The sequence below is a fragment of the Linepithema humile genome, chromosome 1 (assembly GCF_040581485.1).
Source record: "Linepithema humile isolate Giens D197 chromosome 1, Lhum_UNIL_v1.0, whole genome shotgun sequence".
Taxonomy (NCBI): domain Eukaryota; kingdom Metazoa; phylum Arthropoda; class Insecta; order Hymenoptera; family Formicidae; genus Linepithema; species Linepithema humile.
In genome coordinates, this window is record NC_090128.1 from 40,842,012 (window position 1) to 40,865,169 (window position 23,158).

General features: G+C 35.1%; 1 protein-coding gene across 5 annotated transcripts in view; it reads right to left on the reverse strand.

Moving 5' to 3' along the window:
- Positions 1-23,158, reverse strand: part of LOC105670446 (semaphorin-1A-like) — a 213,091-nt gene that overhangs the window by 15,008 nt on the left and 174,925 nt on the right. For all 5 annotated transcript variants that reach the window (XR_010891135.1, XM_067358755.1, XM_067358763.1 and 2 more), the window contains exon 6: positions 1,661-1,748. Coding sequence is in view for 4 of the 5 variants with exons in the window: in XM_067358755.1 (XP_067214856.1) it covers positions 1,661-1,748 (88 nt within the window). In the remaining variant the exon portion in view is untranslated. The remainder of the gene's footprint in view (positions 1-1,660; positions 1,749-23,158) is intronic.

Below are 23,158 nucleotides of genomic sequence, written 5' to 3' on the forward strand. Positions count from 1 at the left end.
TAAATTTTTATAAAGATAATTGACGCCAAATTTACTAACTCTAAAATAACCGTGACTAAAATTTACATTTGAACGATTATCCCGGAAAGATTTCTGTCATTTAATGCAAACTCATCCGCATTTATTAACGAGCTTTGCGTTTTAATTAATTAAACATGTTGAACATATTCCACGCCTTTGTGTTATCAATTAAAAAAATTAAACTAAAGGATAAAAACAAGGTGAATATAGTATATCATTTTTATACTGTAAAATATGTGTGTCTAAATGCGAAATATATCTCTCGTTATTACTGTTTATGTCATCCAAAACTGCGTGCCTATTCCCAGGTTAATGAAACTGAAATTAATGGGTGGAATGGTACTGGCATGAGTATATTTTGCACTAAATTTAAGATAAATAGAGTGTTCAGAATCATTGCTGGCCATTTCCCTATAGATTCTTCAACGCATATGTTCAGAGTTTATTTATCTTTAACCCTTAACTGGAGCGGTGAAGAAATGTTATATAACTGGAGCACACGGATCCCATGGACCCACCTTTTTACGCTACATTAGCAAATATGTTAAAAATAAGTATGCTGCAAAATAAATAGACTCTAGGGGAATAAATATGAATATTTACATATTTAACAGAAAAGACTATAAATTTATAATTCATTAAATATGAAGAGAAAAAATATTTTTCTCGAAAAAGACTGTTTAGGTGTCTTGAATAATTAGCTCTAGTTAAAGATTAACAAAGGATTATTTAAAAAGCAAAGTTATTTCAGTGGAATATTGTCGACAAATTTAGACAAAAATGGGTTTTTCTATAATATAAAATAATGCTGAATAAATAATTAAGTAAAACTAAAAATCATATAGAGATTAAATGACATTAAGCGGTAATAAAGTATACTAGAAAGTACGTGTGTGAAGTCGTGCTACAAAATCACGCGCATCATAATCGAATATCACGTATTTTCCGCAAGAAAGAAAAAAAAAACAAAAAACGAAAATCATCTGTTGAAGCGTTTTCGCATATTTATCACATTCGCCAGACGGAGCGCAAATCGTGCTTGTATCTCAATCGCCTCTATGTGGAATGCAAGAGGACTCGTGATATTCACGTTGAGTTCCTCGTTCTCACAAGCTACTCCACTCGTTGTAGAGCGGTCGAATCTCTCGAGTGGCACTTAGCGTCGTCAAAGCCACGCGTCGCCTGTCAAATCTGGTATGTAGTGCACGGCATATGTTTCAAAATGTAATAAAAATCTCCTCGATAAATATTTTCTGCAAGCGGACGATTTTTGAAGTTACGTGGAGTGGCGCAGACTTCACGCAAAAATGTTTTGATAATACCGGGGTTCACGGGTTGATCGTCGAGATCGCTTTCGTCCACGAGAAAATCCATCCTTTCGTATATTAGCTGAATTCTTCAGCGAGTAAGATAAATTTCCGAGGATAAAATTCCGCGCGCGAATCAAATATGTCTTAGAACACGGTAAAAGTTTTATTTCGTCCGGCGCTAAACATTTTAGAAAATAAAATTCCGATCTCCGCTAAGAAATTTGAAAGAAAAAAAAATATTGATTCGCACAGTTTCTCCATTGATTCGATCGTTTTCGCGACGGAAGTTGAACGCGTCGATTTGCGCACGTAGAAATGGAAAAACTTACCGGCGAAAACCGCTGTGCTATTGTGTCTTGGATCGTAAGGGCAGAGTCCCAAACCGTCCATGTCGCTTTTCTTCACATATTGTCCATCCTGGAATACAAATAAGAAATTTATATTACAACGCTTTTACATAATAGGAAGTTATATACGGATATGCGGGTATATATGTATGTTGCAGAATCTTTGCGAATTCAACCTTTCTGTAAAAGGTTTAGTTTGTTTGGAAAACGCCGAATTTTTGTAAAACAGCATTTTATAAAAAAAATCTAGGTTTTTATGAAAGAGTATTGTATAAATTTGCAAAGAGTCCGCGATATCACACATGCCACGTTACATACGTTTTACCTATTTGCCTACTTTTGAAATGTATCTGCTGCGCGGAATGTGAAATTTAAAAAGTGTAGTGTAATAAGTCAAATGTACAGAATATATTTTTTGCTTCGCTGTGAGAGATCTATTGAGAAAATTGATTTCAAAGATCACAAAAAATTATTATTAATATTATCTTGTCTTTAGTTTGCATAATCTTAAATCATAATGTATCACGAATATTGAAGTTGACCAAAGTTGACGTGACTATTAAAAGTTGATTGAAAAATGCAATACTTAAAAAAAAAATAATGTAAAGTAATTTAATTTTTAGCAAAAAAATTATCCAAAGTATCGAGACAACTTTAATTTTTTTAACAAATAAGTGTAACACAAAGTTTACGGCAACTTTAAAAATCAATCAGGATTAAAAGAAAAAAAGCAATAAAAATAATCTTCTAACATTTTAAATGGATTATCCCGAAAACAAAATAAGGAACAGATTGCTTCAGGATTTTTTATCTTTCTTTTTATGAGCATTTCCTTTCGGCGTGCTATAAAAAAAATCCGATACATCCTATATAAAGAAGAAATTATATAACAGCGGAACACGAAATGACTGTAATATACGACGAGATTACTTTCCCGTGATACGCTAGATTGATTATCCTAATATTACCTGCCACGTCATAAAATAAAATACGATGTAAAACGTGATTAACAGAACTTTTATCGTTTAATTCATATATGTGTCAATCCATAGACGGTTACGTTCCGTATGCATTCTAAAATAATCGCACGGAGTAGCGAGTAGTAACCTAATCCTTTTTTCTTTTTTTTTCTTTTTTTTTTTTTTTTAAATTTCTCTTCTATATATTTTTCATAAATAATTTTCAAAAATATCGGCAAAATATTCGCGCAACATATTTTTATTCTAAAACATATTCTGTCTATTCTGTAACGTCGTACCGAACATAATAACATTTGAAAAAGGGTAGTCGAGCTAGAGTTATGGTGATCCTGTGCGACAGCATCCCGGGTTAACGATTAGAAAGCCTCTCGAAATTGAATCTGGCATCGATCGAAACGTTATTGTATTGCTTGGGCGTGAGATTCGCGTACGCAAAACAATAAAACAATATACTAGGTACATTTCTGCCGCGAGTGTCGGATATAGTTTTCGGATATGTCGCCCACTTTAAACGAGCTTATTCGCGTGAGGCTGCGTCCTCCTCCCACTCCTCCTCTCTACTCTTCTGTCTCTGTTCTATCTCTTCCCCTCTTTCTGCAATCAAATTCATAACTCGGTACATATCGAAATAAAAAAAATCGTACAATTCCACTACAGGTGTTCTCTCTTTTGGTTATATGTCGAGAATATGTCGGAATAAAATGTAAAATTCTGTGAGATATTGTCAGTTTTTGATGATCTTTTTCATTTTAATGCCTCTATGCGTAAAATGATTAAAAGAATTGATTCGCGGTAAAGGATATACAGTTTTATGAAAAAAATGCCGTTCAAACCTCGAGAGATATTTAATATTTATAATAAAGATGCGCGAAGCGTAAGACATTTTCTCGCAGAGCGCAACTTTTGTTCGAAATGTCTTTTTTTTTTTTTTTTCCGTGCAAGAGGTAAATCAAGAGTAATTTGAGATTGTCGAGCCGAGAGTGAATCACACTGTCTATAAAGTGTATCACATCCATAAAACAAAAAAGAAGAGACAATGTCAGTCATGCTATTTCCCGGAAACACGGAACGCAGGAAACATCCTATCGAAACTTCCTATCAGATTGATTTTTCTTGTACCACGTAGCTTCCCATTGAAACGTTCATTTACATTTATATGTCCGCGAACGTATATAATGGAGAATGTGCAGCACTACAATAATACAGTTTCAAGATATTAGCAATTTAATAACTAATTCCAATCGCAATTACCGCGCGCATACCTTTTTAACTACGTTAATGGACAATCGAAATATACAATATAATGCGTCGGCTTCACCGATCAGACTTTTGACCGTTTGCTGAAACGTCGAGCGGCATGACAGTAAAGTAATTATATTGAATCAATAACAGACGGTCGACAGGTAATGTTCTGTCAAAGAAAATAAAGACTGTGCAGATGATTGCGACGACCGATTGCCGATTTTAATGCATCTCATGATATTTCGCAATTGTTCGTTGTCTAATTGAAGGTTTCGATCGAGTGTGTATGTGTCTGCATAAATATCGTTGTGCAAAACGGCGGTTCTCATTCGACTCTTATCAAAGTACACAATCTCATAAATCCAAGTTATATAACGAATTGAAAAGTATTGTTTCGAAGATAGAGTAATAGTATTACGTCCTATCGTACACTGCACACATCGCACCGGCCCGCAAAAAAAAAAGTCGGAAATCTCGTATTCGTCGTTCGTACTTGTCTCCCGCCGTGCTGCGGCGCCATAGTTGGGTTTGTTCGCGACCTACGGATTTTACGAACCGTTCGTATATAGAGCGAATTTGCGGCACGATAAACTAACTCGATAGAGAGGACCGGAAAGCGAGTAGAACATGAGAGTGGCATATGAACCTGAAATTCTGACTGAAGTTCCTGCGCGTTGCTTTAAATCTCTCCATTTTGTCCCCTCTCTAATTTCTCCCTTTGTAAAGTCGGTGCAGCAGAAAGAGATGAATGCAATTTCGTGAATTTAATCGTCAGAGGAGTTCAGAATTGTTTTCAGAATCTACAGTTACAAAAGTTTTTCGTAAAGTGGCGGCATTTTGAACGATATTTGTTTAACAAATAAAATATGATTCAATAAATATATATTCATACTTTCGCAAAAAATTGAATTTATTTCACTTTTCACATCGCAAGGAGAATTTCGAAGCTGTCGAATGAAAAATGGTTCTTACTCGTACGTGAATGTTTCGCAACAGCTCATCATTGAACTGTAAACATCGTTTCACGTCGTTGTGCATTGTAAGCCGCGCTCGCGACAAGTACAGCTGTCGAAAAATATCGGACAATCCGCTGGCGCGGTGTAAGACAATTAAAAAAGTTATACGCGGATATACAAGAGAGCGACTACTGTTGGCCGGCCACAAATAATGTCCGGAATACGAACAGTGTCGCAGCTTGTGCATGCAACGATGTATGCGGAGAAATTGGAACGCAGCGAGGCTATTCGATGCAAACGGCTATTCGATGCACCGCGGCGCGCAAGCGGAGTCTCGGGTATTCCGAGATGCAAGCTGAATCTCACGTACTTTCCAGGGCCCTTTATATTTCTTACATTCGTTCCTTCCTGGATCCTTTCTTCCGCTCTTCTTGCTCGCCACGTACCTCCGCTTCATCCATTCTCATCCACGGACAAGCGGTGCCGCGTAGCAAAACTGAAGTTGCACGAAGCAAATAGAGAGAGCGGAGTTCAGAGATGAATATTTTTGACATCAATCACTCCAATTGATTTAAATTAAAATAAATTTCTGTTTGTTTTTTTTCAAATCCACCGCAATATAAAATAACAATTAACTTAAGGATAAGAATATTTATTCGCATAATTAAAAACCTTGTCAATTAATTAGTCAAAGCTATCTTTGATATAAAAAAATTAAAATTCTTCTATAATTATTATTTGTTTTCTCAATAGATTTTTTTCTTCTTTATTTAACTTTAGTATTATTTATTATCTATATATTTATATGATATTTTATTCAAAATATATTTTCCAATAAACTGCCAAAATCTTTAACACTCTTTACAAAATACTTAATATATAACGCGCTCAAATAACGTTTGTTTCTGGCGTTTTAATACAATATCAAAGTTTGCCGGGATAATTCGAGGTCCTGTCATAAATCTTGCGAGAAAACAATTGCAAGACGCTGCGGGAGACAGCAATGGAGGTGCAGGCGTGTTCGCACTTAAGATGCGATAACGGCCTGATTTGTAGCAAGTAGGAAAACTTCATTATAAGTTATGGATGACGTGCTATTCTTCTCGAAGTATTTCGTGACAATCAAAGCATTAATACCGATGTAACATCTTGGAAATTTCTCGATTTTGTAATGAGAAAATAATTAAAGTTCAAGGATTAGTAATTTTGATAAATTACTAACAATAAGCAATGTTATCAAACCGCACAATTATTATAGAGCAAAACGAATTAGAAGACATTTATATTATGATTTATATTATGAAGATATTTATATTATATTATGATGTGCGAAAACATACAAAATTTATAAAACAATTTATGTTTATTACTTTATGTATATCACTAATAGTAACATATTTATTTGAAATACCGTTTAGTTAAATACATTCATTATTTTGAATATGTTATTTATTAAATCTATTAATTATTTTAGTTTATTTTTCGATATTGGATAAATGCTTTAGTGTTTTAGATATTTTTAGAGAGAGTTAATTAGATCTGTATTTATTAATTTCTATTTCAACGATTTATTTTCCTTAGCACTAATACAATCCTGCAACTCATATTCATTCATTACTTGCGTTTATACGGTAAGATTTTCCATTATAAATTTCGTGAGAAAGCTATAATTGCGAAACGCCGCGGGGAACAACCGCGAGTTTCATCTTCGCACGTTCGGCCTGTCGCGATATAATTTGCGCAAAGTTCGAAAACTTTGAGTGTAAACTGCACAGTTCTCACCTCCCTCCGACATTGTTTCGCAACGATCACGACACAATGCCATGCGCTTCTGCGTGGCAATTTACCGTTCACTGTTTCATCGTCCGGATTATCGCGTTTGCGATAAAAGAAACTATGCCATACATTCAGTATATCGATATGAGTGTAAATAAATAACTAAACAAGCAAACAAAGAGATAATTAAATTTATATAACTAATTATTTTTATATTCATAGAGTTGCATTCCGCGCTTTGCTCAGTTCGTGTATTTTGCTTCCGTTTTTGCGTGATATATTTACTTTTCCGCGTTACAGAAACAAACTTTGTTTTATTTAAATATAAAAACAAGTATAACAAAAAAAAAATTATTAATTCATACAAATACAGTCTTAATAAATTTGATTAAATCTTTATGCAAATTTTCCATTAATCGCAATAGCAGATTGTTCGCGAACTCTCATGTCAAAATGTACATTTCAATCCTTTTCATGTTACAAGCAATTATTAGTAAAAGTTGTTCGAATTATGCACAATTTGTTGAATGGTATTAAAATGCATTTTGCATTATTAAATTAATAAGGCCGCTCTTAATTCAGTTTGTAAGTCAATGAGATCAGCGAAGGATGAGCCGATGCGCCGCCAAGACAGCCTAGCAAACAAACCTTAGTCCGCGTCTGTTAGATACGAGGGTTGCCTTTGTGCAAGGAGATTCCGACGTGAACTGAGAATTGCGGAGTGCTGCCTGAGATAATTTTGCGCTTCACCTCTGCACGCGTATACACTAGCGGCATAATTTGCATCAAGTGGGAAAATTCGTGCACGCCCGTGCACCGCGATTTACGCCTGCTTCCGGCATCGCTCCCGCGATGATCAAAGTAACGACGCTTCAGGATAACCTTGTTTGTCCCGATTAATAACGCCGGGCTGCCTCGCGCATTAAAATGTGACCGGTTCCGCACACGCGGATTAGCGCGCGTAGATCGTAACGAGGGAAACTCATTGCGTACAATTACGAATTTCAATAAACGCATGCATAATGTGAGAATTCATTATTTTCTTCATCAATCTGCGCTGAAATTTTATTTGTCAAGCGACGTAGCCAACATCGCAATTATAATGTTGAATATCAAAAAGCCAGGTACATGCGAAAAGAGTGTTTCATTTAATTCAACATTTCTGCATTAATTGTATTTCGTATTCTCATAATAATGCTGTTTATATTTGATCAAAAATTTCATGTCATGTAGATTTTTCATCAATAACGCGAAAGTGCGTAACCCCATTAATTTCACAAATCTTTATTCGATATCAACGAAATATTATTCGATTCGATTCGATTCGATAGACGATTCGATATTTGCAAAAATTTCGATTCTTTTCCGCGCTATATCACTCGAAGCTAATACAAATTTTGTAATTTTATTATTGTTTGCGGCGTTCCTTTATCCTAATGTTTATATTGGAGAAGAGGGTGATAGTCGGCCATTATAATTTGTGATAATAAGGGAAAACTCGGTTTTAGAACGCGATCTCTGATAGCGTTTCAGCATTGTCTCACGGATAATCACAGTGACGATGTTACCGTCAGGTACTGCGTCTTGTTGTTAATAATGGCGAAGCAAGTACCGTATCGAGACAGTCACAGTCGCACGGACGCTAAATTATACATCGAGAAAGAACGATGACAATGTAGCGTGGTTAAACGGTACAGTGGAAATGTGCTCATTGTTTGGTTGCCGCTGTGATATATCTCTGGTAAGCATTATTAATCTGCCTGTCTCTACAATGATGTTCCACGCTGAATTGTGGCAATGAAAATTATGGCGGATTTTACCGTAACGCTCCATGCGAAACAATTATTTACTAATTATTTATATTAGTATTGAGATTTTTCTGCTTTTTTCATATTTTGTTGTTTTTTCTTCCATCGCGTACGCCTTGATAAACTTCACAAAGATCGATATTTTAAAAAAACCATCATAATGCGATGAAAAAAACTGTTAATTAAATCCTGTTTTTTACGTGCATAAATATATACAAACATAATCTGATTCACCGTTGGCTTTAATACGTTTTTCGCAACTAAAAGAATTGCAGCATACTCTTTTTAAATAAATTAAATCGATAATGTATGTATAAAATAGAACTTTGGGGAAACAAAAGTTTTTTGCTACTTTTCTTGTCGAATAAAAGAAATACGCTGAAAGATTACGCCTTCGTCCATGTATTTATGTATACCTCACAAAGAACATTATAGTCTCTAAATTATATAGCAAACAAGACTTGGCAAAAAATGCCTGTGCTACACCTGATATTTCGCCAACTCCATTTCTTGCACCGCTTCCGGCTCCGTTCGAAAGCTCGAACAAACATTACAAAGCGCAACACGATAGCTGGACGAGATGCGAACTTTCCCGGCATTGCATGCGGCAAGTCGAATTCCACAAATATCCGTCATGTAGCAACAATGCCCCTGTGAAATCGGTATTTCATACACTCTCGTGACATTTACACAGAATTACCCGGTCATGGAATTTTCGCGTTGTCATTTATTTGCGGATTCTTTCGCGAGCTCAGAATAGATCTTCCTTTAATTAACATTTTGCTCACAATTCGCAAAAAAGGTCGATTTAAAATTGACCGAAAAATCCACAATTTGTAATGGAAAGTACACTCAACATTTATGCTGTTTTTAGTCAAATAAATTTTAAATGTTTAAAGCACAAAAAATAGAATGTGACGTGAGTCTTAAGCTGCGCGTAGAATTTTCATAAAATTCGCGTAAACATTATTGTGAGATACATCAAATATTAATGTAAAAGTGTTGAAGCGAAAAATATATTCTTTCACATACGGACAACTTTTGACATGCAATATAATAATTGGAACGCTCGATGCACCTTGCGTCAAAAAGCACTAATGTTACGCGTCAAAGGACCTTCGGGAGTTAAGAATAATTATGGAGACGCCGAGGAAGAAAGATCCGCTCCAGGTGCCCCGTGCTTCAGTCGCGCCCTTGATTGTGAGAAGAAGCAAGAAAAGAGCAAAGCTCGGTAACAAGTGGAGAGGCGCAACCGTGGCCGACCGATCGTAGACACGGCTCTTCTCGTCCGGTGCGCGAGCGAACCACTGAAATGGCTGACTAAAAGCTAAAAGCCGGACAGACGAAAGCGAGAAAAGAGAGCGGAGAAATCGCGAATGGATTTCTCGTGGGAAGTGAAAGATAGATAGGTGGACGGCTCGCGATAGAATGAGCTGAACGTTGCCGAAGAAAGAGAGAGAGAGAGAGACGGGGAGAAACCGAGAGAGGGATGCAGAAGGAGGAATAGACGATGGTGAGGAAGTTTTTCCGGCATGAGATTTACGCCAAAGGTCCGCGTGCACCGCAAATACGTAACACACACATATATATATATATATATATATATATATACACCATGACCGTTCTGCACGTCGAGACTGTTTTCGTTCGAACGAGAACCAGATTTTCTTCTTCCCTCCGTCCGCGCCTCGCTCGCCATCCAGCAATTTCTTCTCATAGGAGAGACGAAATGCAGGCGTGGCTGGAGCATAAATCGCTAAATCTCGTCCAATGTTTTCTACTGCTATCGCGCTGCTGCTTCTTCCTAGTTCGTACAACGAGCCAAGACTTCATGTCGGCCCTTCTCGCGCTACGTATTTTTCAAAATTCAAAGCTTGCACTAAAAATGAAAACTTCGAGATGTAGAGGAGTCGTCGCGCGATGACACATTCCTCGTAAAATAAAATTCTTCGCGATTCACGATTTCAAGATGTTAACATTGATACTTATCTGTTTAGAGTTCATTTAAATCTATTGATGTTAGAGTACTGTAATATTGCACGCAAAATAAATCAAAACATTGAATTAAAAGGTAAGTATTTTTGTATATACAAATTTTCTAAAAATTTGGAATTTATTTTTTTCCGATAAAAATGTAGTATGTGATAACTTTAAAAAATGTACCGATATTTCAAAGCGCATAATTTATATTAAAGTGCACAATTTCTACAGAAAATAAATTATTATATTATTTTTAAGTGATTTATCTGATAAAAGAACTTTCCAATTTATCTTTCGTATTCGCACATCATTGAAAAAAAATTAATACTCCACTGTTAAAGCAATGTTAAAAAGTTCTACGAGATTCTCCTAAATAAGCTAAAGAGAAAGTACACACATATAAACTTAAGTATCGCCGTTACTTAGACAAATGCCGGAGATTTAGTTGTTGTAACTTTGGACTTATAGTTCGCACTGTCGACCATTTATCGTGAATTTTCATCGTTCTGCGAGTACGCAGTATCTCAACTTATCGCGATTTTCCTCGCCTTCTCGTCGAGATCGATGCAATTACGTTGATTTCTCTTGGTACGGAGCAACTCAATCAGAAGATATTTCGAGATGTCGTCCTGACGACGACTTCGCTGCTGTAATCAAGGAAGGATTTTGGTCGTCCGCGAATAAATCCTACAAATTGTTCATATAACGATTTCTGCTATTCTCCTTGAATATATTCATCGCTTCCTACTGAACGCCATAAGACGGGAAGCGCATAAAATAAATTATCACAGAATTGTGATGTATAAAAAAGAGTAGAATTTCTGCATTTCAACATGCAGCGGATGAAGAAAAAAATATATTTATGCATCTTTTCCGAAATAATTGCGCAGCAAACGGAAAAATATCGCTGCAAAATGTCTCCGTCAGAGATTGCGCGCTAAAAATCGCATACACTAGTCGCATTAGAATATTGAATAGGGAATAATTGTGAAAGAATTGCTTAATTCTATTTACACAACTTTTATAGAGCATTCGAAATAATATTTATGCAATTCGTACGAGTGTATCGTATATCATAACGCAATTTCCCATCGCGTAAAAATGCCATTAGTATTAATAAAACGGTTACCGTACCGCGAAGCGGGAAATCGAATATCGGTGATCGACCGACCGTGATCGGATATTACCCTCGGAATCGTGAGGTATAGGCACGTGAGAACGATCGGCGAGTAATCTCGGTGCGAATTACACGCATCTGCAGCGGTCGCGGTGCACCGCGAGGTACAGCGAATGCGACAAGACACAAATGCCAATATATCTGCGACAGACAGTACATCACAATAGTGGTCAGGGAGCGTGCGTAGCACTTCCGTTCACCTTCCGACATCGTTATTCCCGCGGTCAACGAGGATTGACGAGTGTGCGCGGTATGCCGATGAATTTTAATTGTGTACACATTCGCATGATAACGCCAAAATCAATGTCCGCGAAATTATCGCTACACCGAAAAGACAAGTAAGCGGAGAGAATTTCGATCGAACGAAGGTCTATTGCACATTAGAAATTTGTGACACTTCATCGGACACGGGAGTGCGTCGATTTTTTTTATCAAACAACTGTATGCTATATTTTGATTTGTTTATGAATTCTAAAGCTTTTTTATACTTCTTACAAATAATTACAAAGATATTTGAAGACTTGAAATAGAAACTGACGGATAAATGCAACTCACAATTTACGGTATAATGCTAAATATCTTAGAATAAGACATGTCGAGTCAGGAAATAATGCAACAGAATGATTAAGTTAATTCAACCTACACTGTACGTGCATTTGTGTATTTTGTTAGAGAGTTTAGTAAGTTAACCAACAATCCTCAAAAGGATTGTTGAGGATTGTTAGTTTATAGTATTGTTGTGAAACACTTCAACATGTATGACGCACGCGGAATGTTGCACGCAGGATGACGTACGCAGAAGAGAAATTTGTTTAAACATTGTTATTTTACGTTCTGTGTTTGACCAGCAATTTTGACGAATTGCCCACTTCACACAGCAAATCGAAAACCAACATGGTTGAACAAATCTCTTTTTTTTTTGTCAAATTTGAAGTATACCACTTATCATTTGTAGTTGTGCAATAGAATCCTGGATCATGCGATATTGACGGAATGGATCAACGGTTTAAAACGGATTATAGTGATCATTGATTTTAACAAAGCCAACAGTAGCATATGTCGCATACTCTTTTTTTCCACCGCCGACTATTGCCAAGTGAAAATTTACAAAACAAATATGCTTTCCACGGAAGTTGAATTTTTATATTGGTTTCAAAACAATATCAAATTCCGTGAGACACTTCGCACATGTGTGTGTATATATGTATGTATGTATATATATATATATTTATTTATTGCGCGTGTATTTCGATTGCAACAACGGAAAGACCGACGAGAGAAAGTACTAAGTAGATAAAGGAAACTCAAAGTTGTACTTTAAACGGATATACGAGAAAGCGGCGCGACTTTAAGAAGTAATTACCTACACAACACATAGCGCGAGGAACAATATTTTTCCGTTAACGTCTTTTTGTCTCTTATTTCTCTTTCTTAATTTCTTTACGTAACACAGCGCGTTGCATAACCATCACATTTTTAATTCAAAAACTTGTAAGCAGTTGTAGATCAGTGATAACTCGATTGATACTAAACAAATTACATTTCCTTAAAAGTGTTTGTAAGTTCGAACATTATAAAAGTTACATATTTAAATCGTGCTTACCGTCGTATTCTTCATGTTTTCAAGACAACTTTTTAATATCAATACTATATTCATCGCAACTCCTTTTTGCGTCCTTTCAACAGATCGAAAATGAAGTCTGAATTACATATTCACATGTGAGTAGCATTAATTCTGCATTAACATGTGATTGTGCCATCAAAACACACGTAACATAAAACGATGCAGTTCCCAGCGATAGCACTTAGCAATTGGCTTTTTGCCGGAGCGATTACATAAAGAAAGAACAGGGAAGGAGAAGTAACGACCGTTCGCACGCGTGCCCGCGTGCGATCACGTAATATCGGACGATCCAGCAGCCGATAATGGAAGGAGTCGAAAGATCAACCGGAACATTAACAAGGGGTACTTTCGTGATAAAGTATTTAGCATGGCTCGTGGGTTGCGGGCGATAGAGCGTTTAGCCAGCAACGGAGTGCAGCTAGGTGCAACGCCTAAGCGCGGCAATGTGTGCGAATGCGTTTACGGTGGATGTCGGTGAGAGAGAAACGGAGGGTTCCTCTTCCCCCTCTCGCCCCTCCTCCCCCCCCCCTCTCCTCCCTCTCCCGCGCGGACAGGGCACAGGTCGGACTGGGATAGGTAGCTAGGGTAGCTAGGTACTCGCACCACGATAGTCTGGCTACGCTCCAAAACACCGTGCTATACGCCGTCCGTATCTGGCATCTCCGAGCAGCTTGCCGGTCCCGCTCCGGCGCGGAGAGCTGCACGTTATTGCTTCGCGCGGCGGCGTTCATCCCCCCCCCCCCCCCCCGCCCGGCCCTATCTCTATGCAACTCCTGCTATCCGACGTTACATCTACGCCCTGTCGTTCCCCGCAGAAATTTACCTACGCAAGGAATCGATCGTCACATCGCCGGACAAGCCGTGACGATAAGCTGGCGCGAGAGATTACCGATTAACCGGAGAAGCGAAGGGGGTGCATTTGGACGCCGAGGGGGAATGGAGATTCGAAGAATTATACATTTCGCTAGAACATTTCTAGCATTTTCCGCATTCGCCGAAAGCGGCACTCGTGCGGCTCTTTCGAAAGGAAAAAGGGAGGAAAAAGTCTCCGTGTAACGCGGGATACGTTTAAATCCTTCCTGATAATTTGAATATTCTCGTCATAAGTAAAAATTTAATGGGTTTTCTGTGTTAATTAAACATGATTAGCCCGTCTATTTAATATCCTAGATTCATGACCCTCGTCTATTAGAAATTCCACAGAAATTACTCCCTAGACGCGCGCTGTATACCACGCTAAACGTTTATCTTCGGCCATACAGTCCCTATTACTCGGAGTTATATCCGATCTATCGCTCACAGCTACACGAAGCTATGTGCAATTGTTATTAAAACCTTCCCTTCGCAGCTGTCCACTTTTTCCTACACAATTTTCACCGTAATTATTTTGCTCGCGCTCCGCAATCTGCATTTATGTGTATGCGTCACCGTAATAAATTAAACATTTCGCGGCAACACAGCGCTTGTAAGACTGAAACTTTTCCAATGTATATGAAATGCTCCAGATCTCGCAGCTCTTTAGATGCGGACGATTAACATCCAAACTGCGAGAAGGACTAATTTTTACAAATGACTCGAAATTGAAGCGATATTCGGCGAGAGTCGAAAAAACGCAAGCTCAAAGCGAGCGGAATAAAATTAATAGCAAATTTTGGTGTTTGCAAAATCAATTGTCGTCAACACGCATCCGATCGGTCATCAATATATCGCATCGTACATTAAGCGAATGCTGTTTTCTCGATATACGCGCACTTGTTGCAAACGTGTGACGCTTTACAAATTAAGGTATAAATAGAAACTGATTTGTTCGCGCCGCGCTCCTTTCCATTACTTTATCCAACTGAGCACGCTCGTATCGGCAACATTGTACATTTATCAACGTGACGCGATACCTGTAGTTTGAACACGTTTACCCCATGTTTTTGCACACTCCGTATTTTCGAGAATTTTCGTATCGGGATCGTTTTATATCGGCGGGTTAAAAACTGTTCGTGAAGTATGATTTCCATCATTATACCGCAACTCGCCGAATTGAAATGCTCGTACAAACCGTTCCTACAACGTAGAAATTTTGTTTCCATCATTGGTCAATTGATCACGTATGCGCGGCCGAATCAAACGCATTGTAACTAGGACGCGCCACGTGCAACAGTCGGGGCCGCACGAATAAATTGTGATTATACAAGCCGCATTGGGGTACGCGTCGAATTCGTCACAATGAAAAACAGTTGTATTTGTTCCTGAATTAATAAATATTGATCACGCACCTCAATATACCGTCGCCGTTTCGCGCCATTCATTCTTTTTTACTTTTTAGAAAATACAATCACGGCGAGCTGCGTATATTAACGAGGAGAGCGACAATGAGTATTTTCTCATCGTTAAATTCTCTGAGCGATACGTTGTCCAGATCGACGTACCCGACGATAGTTATAATTGAGCATGTACGGCGTACCGGCAATCGCGCAAAATAAACGTGACTTATTCGTGCGAATAAATCACAATTATCGGTTCGTGGAGAAAAATTGCCAGTTTGTTTTAAAGTTAATGAATGCGTTTGATGTTAAAGAAAATGCGATTTAAAGATCCTATAAATATTTTCCCAAAACGCACATCATTCGTAACATATAGAACACTTGTAGAGCAACTATTAAAACTTTAATATAAAAGTCTTTTATTATCGTATATTCATCACAAAACTCGATATAAAATAAGATACATTAGATGTACGACTCTGTCCAAATAATACATATTAAAATATTGACAAATAATCATCATAAATAAAAATTTATATTAAATATTCCATTAAAAACTTGAAAATAATTTTTAGAAAAAAACTTCGTACATTCTTTGTGAAATAATAATTGCATTTATGTATATTTTGATACATTTTGTCTGTGTATATTGCCTGTATATGTTGCAACAGTATCACGCAGTTTAATTTATCAATCCAATTCAACTCAATTTATGAAGTTGAGGATTCTTAATAAAACAAAAAATTTCTGAATATTTTTTTGCAAAGAGTGATGACTGTTGATGCCAACATTTATTTAACTTGTAATTTTATTTGCGGCTTTAAAATTACCTTGATATTATCTTGTTTCGATAGATGGAGGGAAGTCATTTCCATATGAATTACAAATAGATGCAAATTCACATCCGTGGCACTCGATAGGTCAATATTTGTAAAAGCCTATCCGCCAAAATCCGATCGATCGTATACATAAATAAACGGAATACGACGGTTCCGCGAATCGATCCACGGATCCGTATCATAATCGCGATTACGCACAATTAACGCGTGACAATGAGAAATGTACGTTATATACGTTTCCAAATTAATAAATATCGATCGCTCCTTCGACGAATACTTCGATGAATAGCGTACGCGTGACCATGCAAACGACTAGTTCATAAATATTTAATATTTGAATTGATACTGCGACCAATTCGGCGGGTCGATAGCATACATAATTAAATGCGCATGCAGTAGCGATACGACAAAATTGTATCGATGGAATCGCACGAATAAATCACAGTTATCCGCTTATGGCGTCTCGCAACGTTGTTACTACGTTTCGCAAAAATGGAATATTTTTAGATTAATCCGTTAACCGCATTTATTTACACATTTAAAACGAACATATATAGTGCTATAGATAGCTCTGTAGATGTAATTTTGATGACTGCATCAATCAAACAGGAAATAATGGAGAACAACTGATACAGTGTTAACAAATGTTGAGGATGATCAAAGGTACACTCTAAGCTGATTCTATCTTCCAACGTGATAAAGAGAAAACAATGTAAATAAAAAAGTAACTAAATTACCGCTTTCGAAGCACAATTGATTGATTGGAATGTATTGAAACTTTGAAAAAATGTTGAATAGTTTTCTTAAATTATTTTTTTCAATTTAACTCAATTCAATTTCTGAATGTACTAGATACTTTAAATTTGATGAAATTTAAACAATTATGATAAATCGTTTTCGCTTCAAATACAAATGGGAGATATATACGAAAATTAAAAGATTATTTTCTTTCAAAATATTTTAAAATCTCTAAATTTTTTTAAATTGTATTTTTTTATCAAATTTAAACTGACATCTAAATATAATAAGAAGAAAAATTATTTTAATTTTATACACTTTTCATGTTATATTAAATAATGCGTATTAAATATCATCAAAATTGCGATGCGCTAATATTTCCGAAATTATTTCAACTTTTCATGTTACACAGTTAATATTTTAGACCAATTCTACAATTCCGTAACAATGGTTTGCGAAACCCCGAGGCGCCGAGGAATGCTTTCATGAGCTTAATTTGTAACCAAAAGGCCATATTATTTTCCACAAAATAAGTCACTACATTCACTATTTATTATAAATTAAATTCTCAGACAAAGCTGAATGAGAGAAATACAACCAATGTGCTGCTAAAACTAGGAAAATTTTGTTTATGCAGTAAAGATTTTACAATCAAAAATGTTTTAGATTAATTAGATTTTATTATAAATTTAATAAATTTTTTTTTAAATTAAACAACAACAAACGAATCAGAAGTTCCATGACTTTTTGATGCACAAGATACGAATATATTTAAAAACCTTTCAATTATTTGCACGGAAAAAAATTTACACATGTAAAAAATTATTTGATATTACAATTTCGGAAATACCAGCGCATCATAATTTTGACAATATTAAATGCGCATGTTATTTATTTTAAACGTGTTAAAAAATTGATAATATTAAGATTTTAATAGCGTTGATGAGATATATTCAGATAATTAGAAACATTTGAAAAACAATATCCATAATGAACGAAAGTTACATATGTATGTAAAAGCATTATTCCATGTAAATTTAAATGACTGAAATTATTATGACTGAAATATGTCGCAAATGATAAATCGTAATAATTGTAACACATGAAAAAGTAAACGTTTCTATAAGCTGAAGCGCAGAAATTGGTTTATTTCTCTTTCTACGTCATTCTAATTTACAACTTTCTACTTAATTACCTGGCGCGTTTTCAATTTTTGTTATGCATTATTTGCATTATTTCATATTTATTTTAAAAAAGAAAAGTCAATATTTTACAGAAAAATACTATTCCCCTGTTTGCAATGCTGTAAACTAAGAATAACTTTATGATTACATCGTTACTTTTTAACGATCTCATTTAAAAAAATAAATATTGTAGATTCTTATTATTGCGGCCAAGCGACTCTTTGTACTGCGAGTACACTCGTAGCAGCTTTTACGGTGAACTCAACAAAATTATCAATTGTCAGCGAATACACTTTTCAATCTCAAGATATAGATTCAAAGAGCATTCTGGAATCATCTTTCTTCGTAAGAAATTGAAAGCATTTTATAGAAATATTAAGAAAGCTCTCATTTAATTTTTTTAAGTGTTTCATATTGCATCGTAGTGTGCTAAGTGCAATAATTAGAAATAAAATATAAAATGTATTTAATTATATCTACACGATTATATTTTAACGAATTATACTTAATTCCAAGTTTTACGTTGTTAAATATTCGAACTGATATTAACAATGCAATTCATTCAGCATAATTAGAGATGAACTACCTGTCACCACGCTATTTAGAAAATCGACCGGATTTGACCAACAACAGAGATTGTATCACACTGCGATGCACACGCACGATTCAATAGCACAGTTTCGCCGCGCTTTATGCACTATATATAGCACTGAGTACTCGAAATAGAATTTGCGATTAGCAAAACCATCAAAGGCTTTGGATTGCTGTGATAACTAATTGAGGATGATGGGGGTGCTATTAATTAAATTGAAATCCGTGAAAACAGCGCGTGCAATAATAAATTAACAAAGAGTTGTATTATTCAAGAATGTAATGTGAAAGAGAAGAATTATGTCATATCAAAATAAATTTATCATTATCGCCATTATTTTCCATTACCTTTACTTTTAGATTTAAAAGCATCATACTTTAATCAATATTGACGCAAAGAATTCGATCGTAATCCTTTCTCGGCGAAAGAAACGTCGATATACGTATCATTAAATATATTCCGGACATCCTGATCGAATCAGACCACGAATACTCGAGACATTTCTCGGGAACGAAGGGACCTCCTTCGAGGCGGAAGCAGTGAGACGCTGCAAGACGGTGAATTCAGCCGGAATCCCATTGGGAACCCGGTGACTGGTCTTTCCGTATATACCACAACGGAAACGTATTCCCGCGATACGAGAAGGAAGACAAAGGTAGGGGGTGGTACAACGAACCGATTAATTATTCCAATTAACTACCACTGTCCTCGGCAAATCTTTATTTAACCGTTAATTCATTCACAGAACGCTTTCTAACACGTGTGCGCAATACCGTAATACAAGCGGTACCTGAATGCCTGGGAACGTGAGCGCCGTGAAGTATGTACAATGATAGATGCTCTTAAGTAAGTGAAACACGCGGCGGGCGAAAATAAGTGTTTGGCAAATGAACGGCCGGAAGACGCCTACTATATTATTCGTTAAATGCAAATTTTAACCTGTCTCACTCGAGATAACATCGTACAATTGCAAAATGCCCGCTTTGAAATGTATAAAAAATAAAATATTTAATCAAATATTTAATACAATATCTCACGTGAAAGTCAGACAGCGCTGACAGGAAAGAATCGAACGACGAGGATCTAAGTGAATTTTCCGCCGCTATGGATGGCACAATTTTGAATCTTACAAATTTTAAGAATAGTATAAATTATGAAAGAGAGTGCTGTAATAGCCCGCCTAGTCGAATGATTCAAAATATTTTTAAATAATGGTTTCTGCGTTAGATACGTTAAATTGAAACTATTCATTGGTAGGGGAAGGTGGGGTAAGACGGACCGCGGGGTAAAATGGTCCATTTGCTAGATCTTATTAGTAAGTACCTCTATCTGCTGGATAAACATAAAATTAATTCCCTTTTTGATGCTTTTTAACTGTTTAAAAATTACGTCATTATATCATATGACTATTGTAAGTTATTTATAAAGAAACGTCAAATTCTTGCAAATAGATCTCGTGATCTAATTTCTTAGTATTACATTTTAAGTGACTAAGATTGCAAAACTTAATATTTTTAAATTTTTCTACAAGTTCCATATTTCTGGTTATTGAGAAGTAATATTTCATCAGTTACATTTAAAAAATAATTTTGATACAGGTAAATAAAAATAAGATAATATTAATGTTGTCATGTGGGGTAAAATGGACCAATTTAAATGGGGTAAAACGGACCAATTTATATATTTGTTTTACTTATATTTTCTACTTATACTTTCTACTTATAGTTTTCTGCTTATATATTTGCTCTGATTTGAGAAATATTTTACATCTCATTTTTTTTTACTGAAAAAAGCTATGAAAAATAAAAAACGCACTGTTAAAAGTAGAAGAAACTTGAAATTTATTGAAAATAATGTCTCCAAATAAAAACAGATTTTATAATAATTATTTATTTTATTTACATGCTTTATTTTAAAATGTTATATTTAATGTTATATTTAATATAAACGTTAAAAATTATAAAGATTATAATTATTTTAAAGATTTGTGTGTATAATAAAATGATTAATGTTAAATTAATTTCTATTCTTATTCAAAAATATTTAATAAATAATATATAGTTTTGATTTTGAGTTGATCAGTTAAATTATTTCTTGATCCATATTATCTCGGCTTGGTCCATTTTACCCCATGGGATGGTCCATTTTACCTCACCTATGGAGTAAAACGGACCAAAATTAAGTTTTTAAAAATCTTAATAATAATTTAAACTTTTGCAAATTTTGAAAATTTAACATTATAATCTTATAATAAACATTCTACAGTTTCTTCATGCTAAATTTCAGTTATTTTTTGTCATTAATATAAAAAATATAGCCATTTTTGCTTAGGGGGTCCGTCTTACCCCATCTTCCCCTATACAAATCAAATTGATTTCTATTTGATAAAAATATATAATATACTTAATAAAACCAATTTTGAATTTATTCCATTGTCGTATAGTTTAGTAAGAAAATCCAATATGCAAAAATATTCTATTATACTTTAAACGCTTAGAAACGTATTCCGCTTGTCAATTATCAATATGTTTTTGTGCAATATGTTCACCGTATATCACGTTTCATTTTCATCACATATGAATTTTAATTTAATCAGTATGGCAGCCGGAGTAAGCATCTCCATTAATGGTTTCTGCGAAAGTTATTCATAACACTTTTCCAATATTTAACCACAAGATTTACACAAAATGGTTTTTTTCCTATCGATATATTTAAATAATTCTGATCGTACAAATCTGAAATTTGAATTTTTGATGTTATCGAATATATTTAGTTTTATTGCGATCACAGCGTTTATTGCGATTCAACGTTATTTAATTTCAAAGCGATGGGCATATATGTGTAAAAAAAAGTATCTAAAAAAGAATTTGCATTGAATATAATGAAAACTATCGGGATTTCAAGTCAGACCGCAAACCCAACGCTACTCGTCCGAAAGTTTTCGGATGCTTGCCCTTCTCTAACGATTTTAGATGCACTTATCGTGACTTTGATTCAACTACTTCATGTATCTCGAAGTCGAAAATTAATAAACGGCGGTTTGCGTGAACACACTCCTTTGCTCATCCATACAGTTAGAACTTTGTACAATCTAGTTGCATATCCGGTGGGAAAGCCTCATGGAGAGCCTACGTGCGCGCCTGTCGAGGCGTTCGTGCGGTTCAATGGAGCTTACAGACACGCACATACCTCGGTATAAACGATATATAGTATGTATATGGGACATGTACAAAACATATATAGGACGTATACACAGCTCGCGCAAGCATGTAAGCACGCATACACGCATAATTTTACAAATGCATGCCTTTTGCACATGTAACTGTAAATATGCGAAATTATGCTGGCAATTGTCCGACAGATTAAAGCATTAGAAATGATTTCGATGATGACTGTATAAAACCCGAGGTCTGATCGTCCCGCAAATTCGCGGCAGTAATTCACACAGCGCCAGATGATTCTAATTATCGACCAAGAGAAATGAATAATTAATCGTAAACAAATTAATATATTCCTCGCACGTCGCTTTCAATTGTACTTTCCATAATTATCGATGAAAGCAATAAAGATGAAAGAGAAAAAATAAAATCGATACTTCATCGTGTTCTATATCTTCTTGTTCTTCCTATCTTTGAGATTTTACGTTTTCTTCATCAAATTTGAAAAAATAATAAGTATTCTCATTTAATATATTGCGAACAAAAAATCAAACATTACAGAAATATTATTCTTTTCCGATCAAAAGATATTTCAAATCTAAAGTGATATAAAACACAAAAAAACTTCATATTTAATATAAATATATAATATTTTTATATATCTTCCTTTTATCTCCAATTCTAATTCCTATATCTTTATAAAAATATAAAAATTACAAGCGTTTGTGCGTAAAGTTTAATCTTCGTAAAATATTATTGAATTCGCTTCGTTTTTGACTATAAAATTTTAATAATAAAAAATAGATTTAAGATAAAAGCTTGTTGCATTATTATTTCACAAAAATTGTGCAAAAAAGTAATAAAAAATAATGTCAAAAATCTATATAATAAAATTATTATCACCATTAAATATTTCTTTCAAAGCCCTACAATTTTTACTTAAAGTATTTTTTCCGCAAAAATTAAAATTACAGAAATTAATATATCATCCTTCGCAGAAATTTGCATGCATAGTATGTAAATGTATAACCTACATGACACATTGTAAATTGAAAGCTTTATTATCGGACTATGCTATAATTAGAAACAGGATACCAGAATGAATCACAATGTCGTTAATAGAACCATTCACGAAATTACGATGCTTTTATTATCTTCATTTAAAATAAAT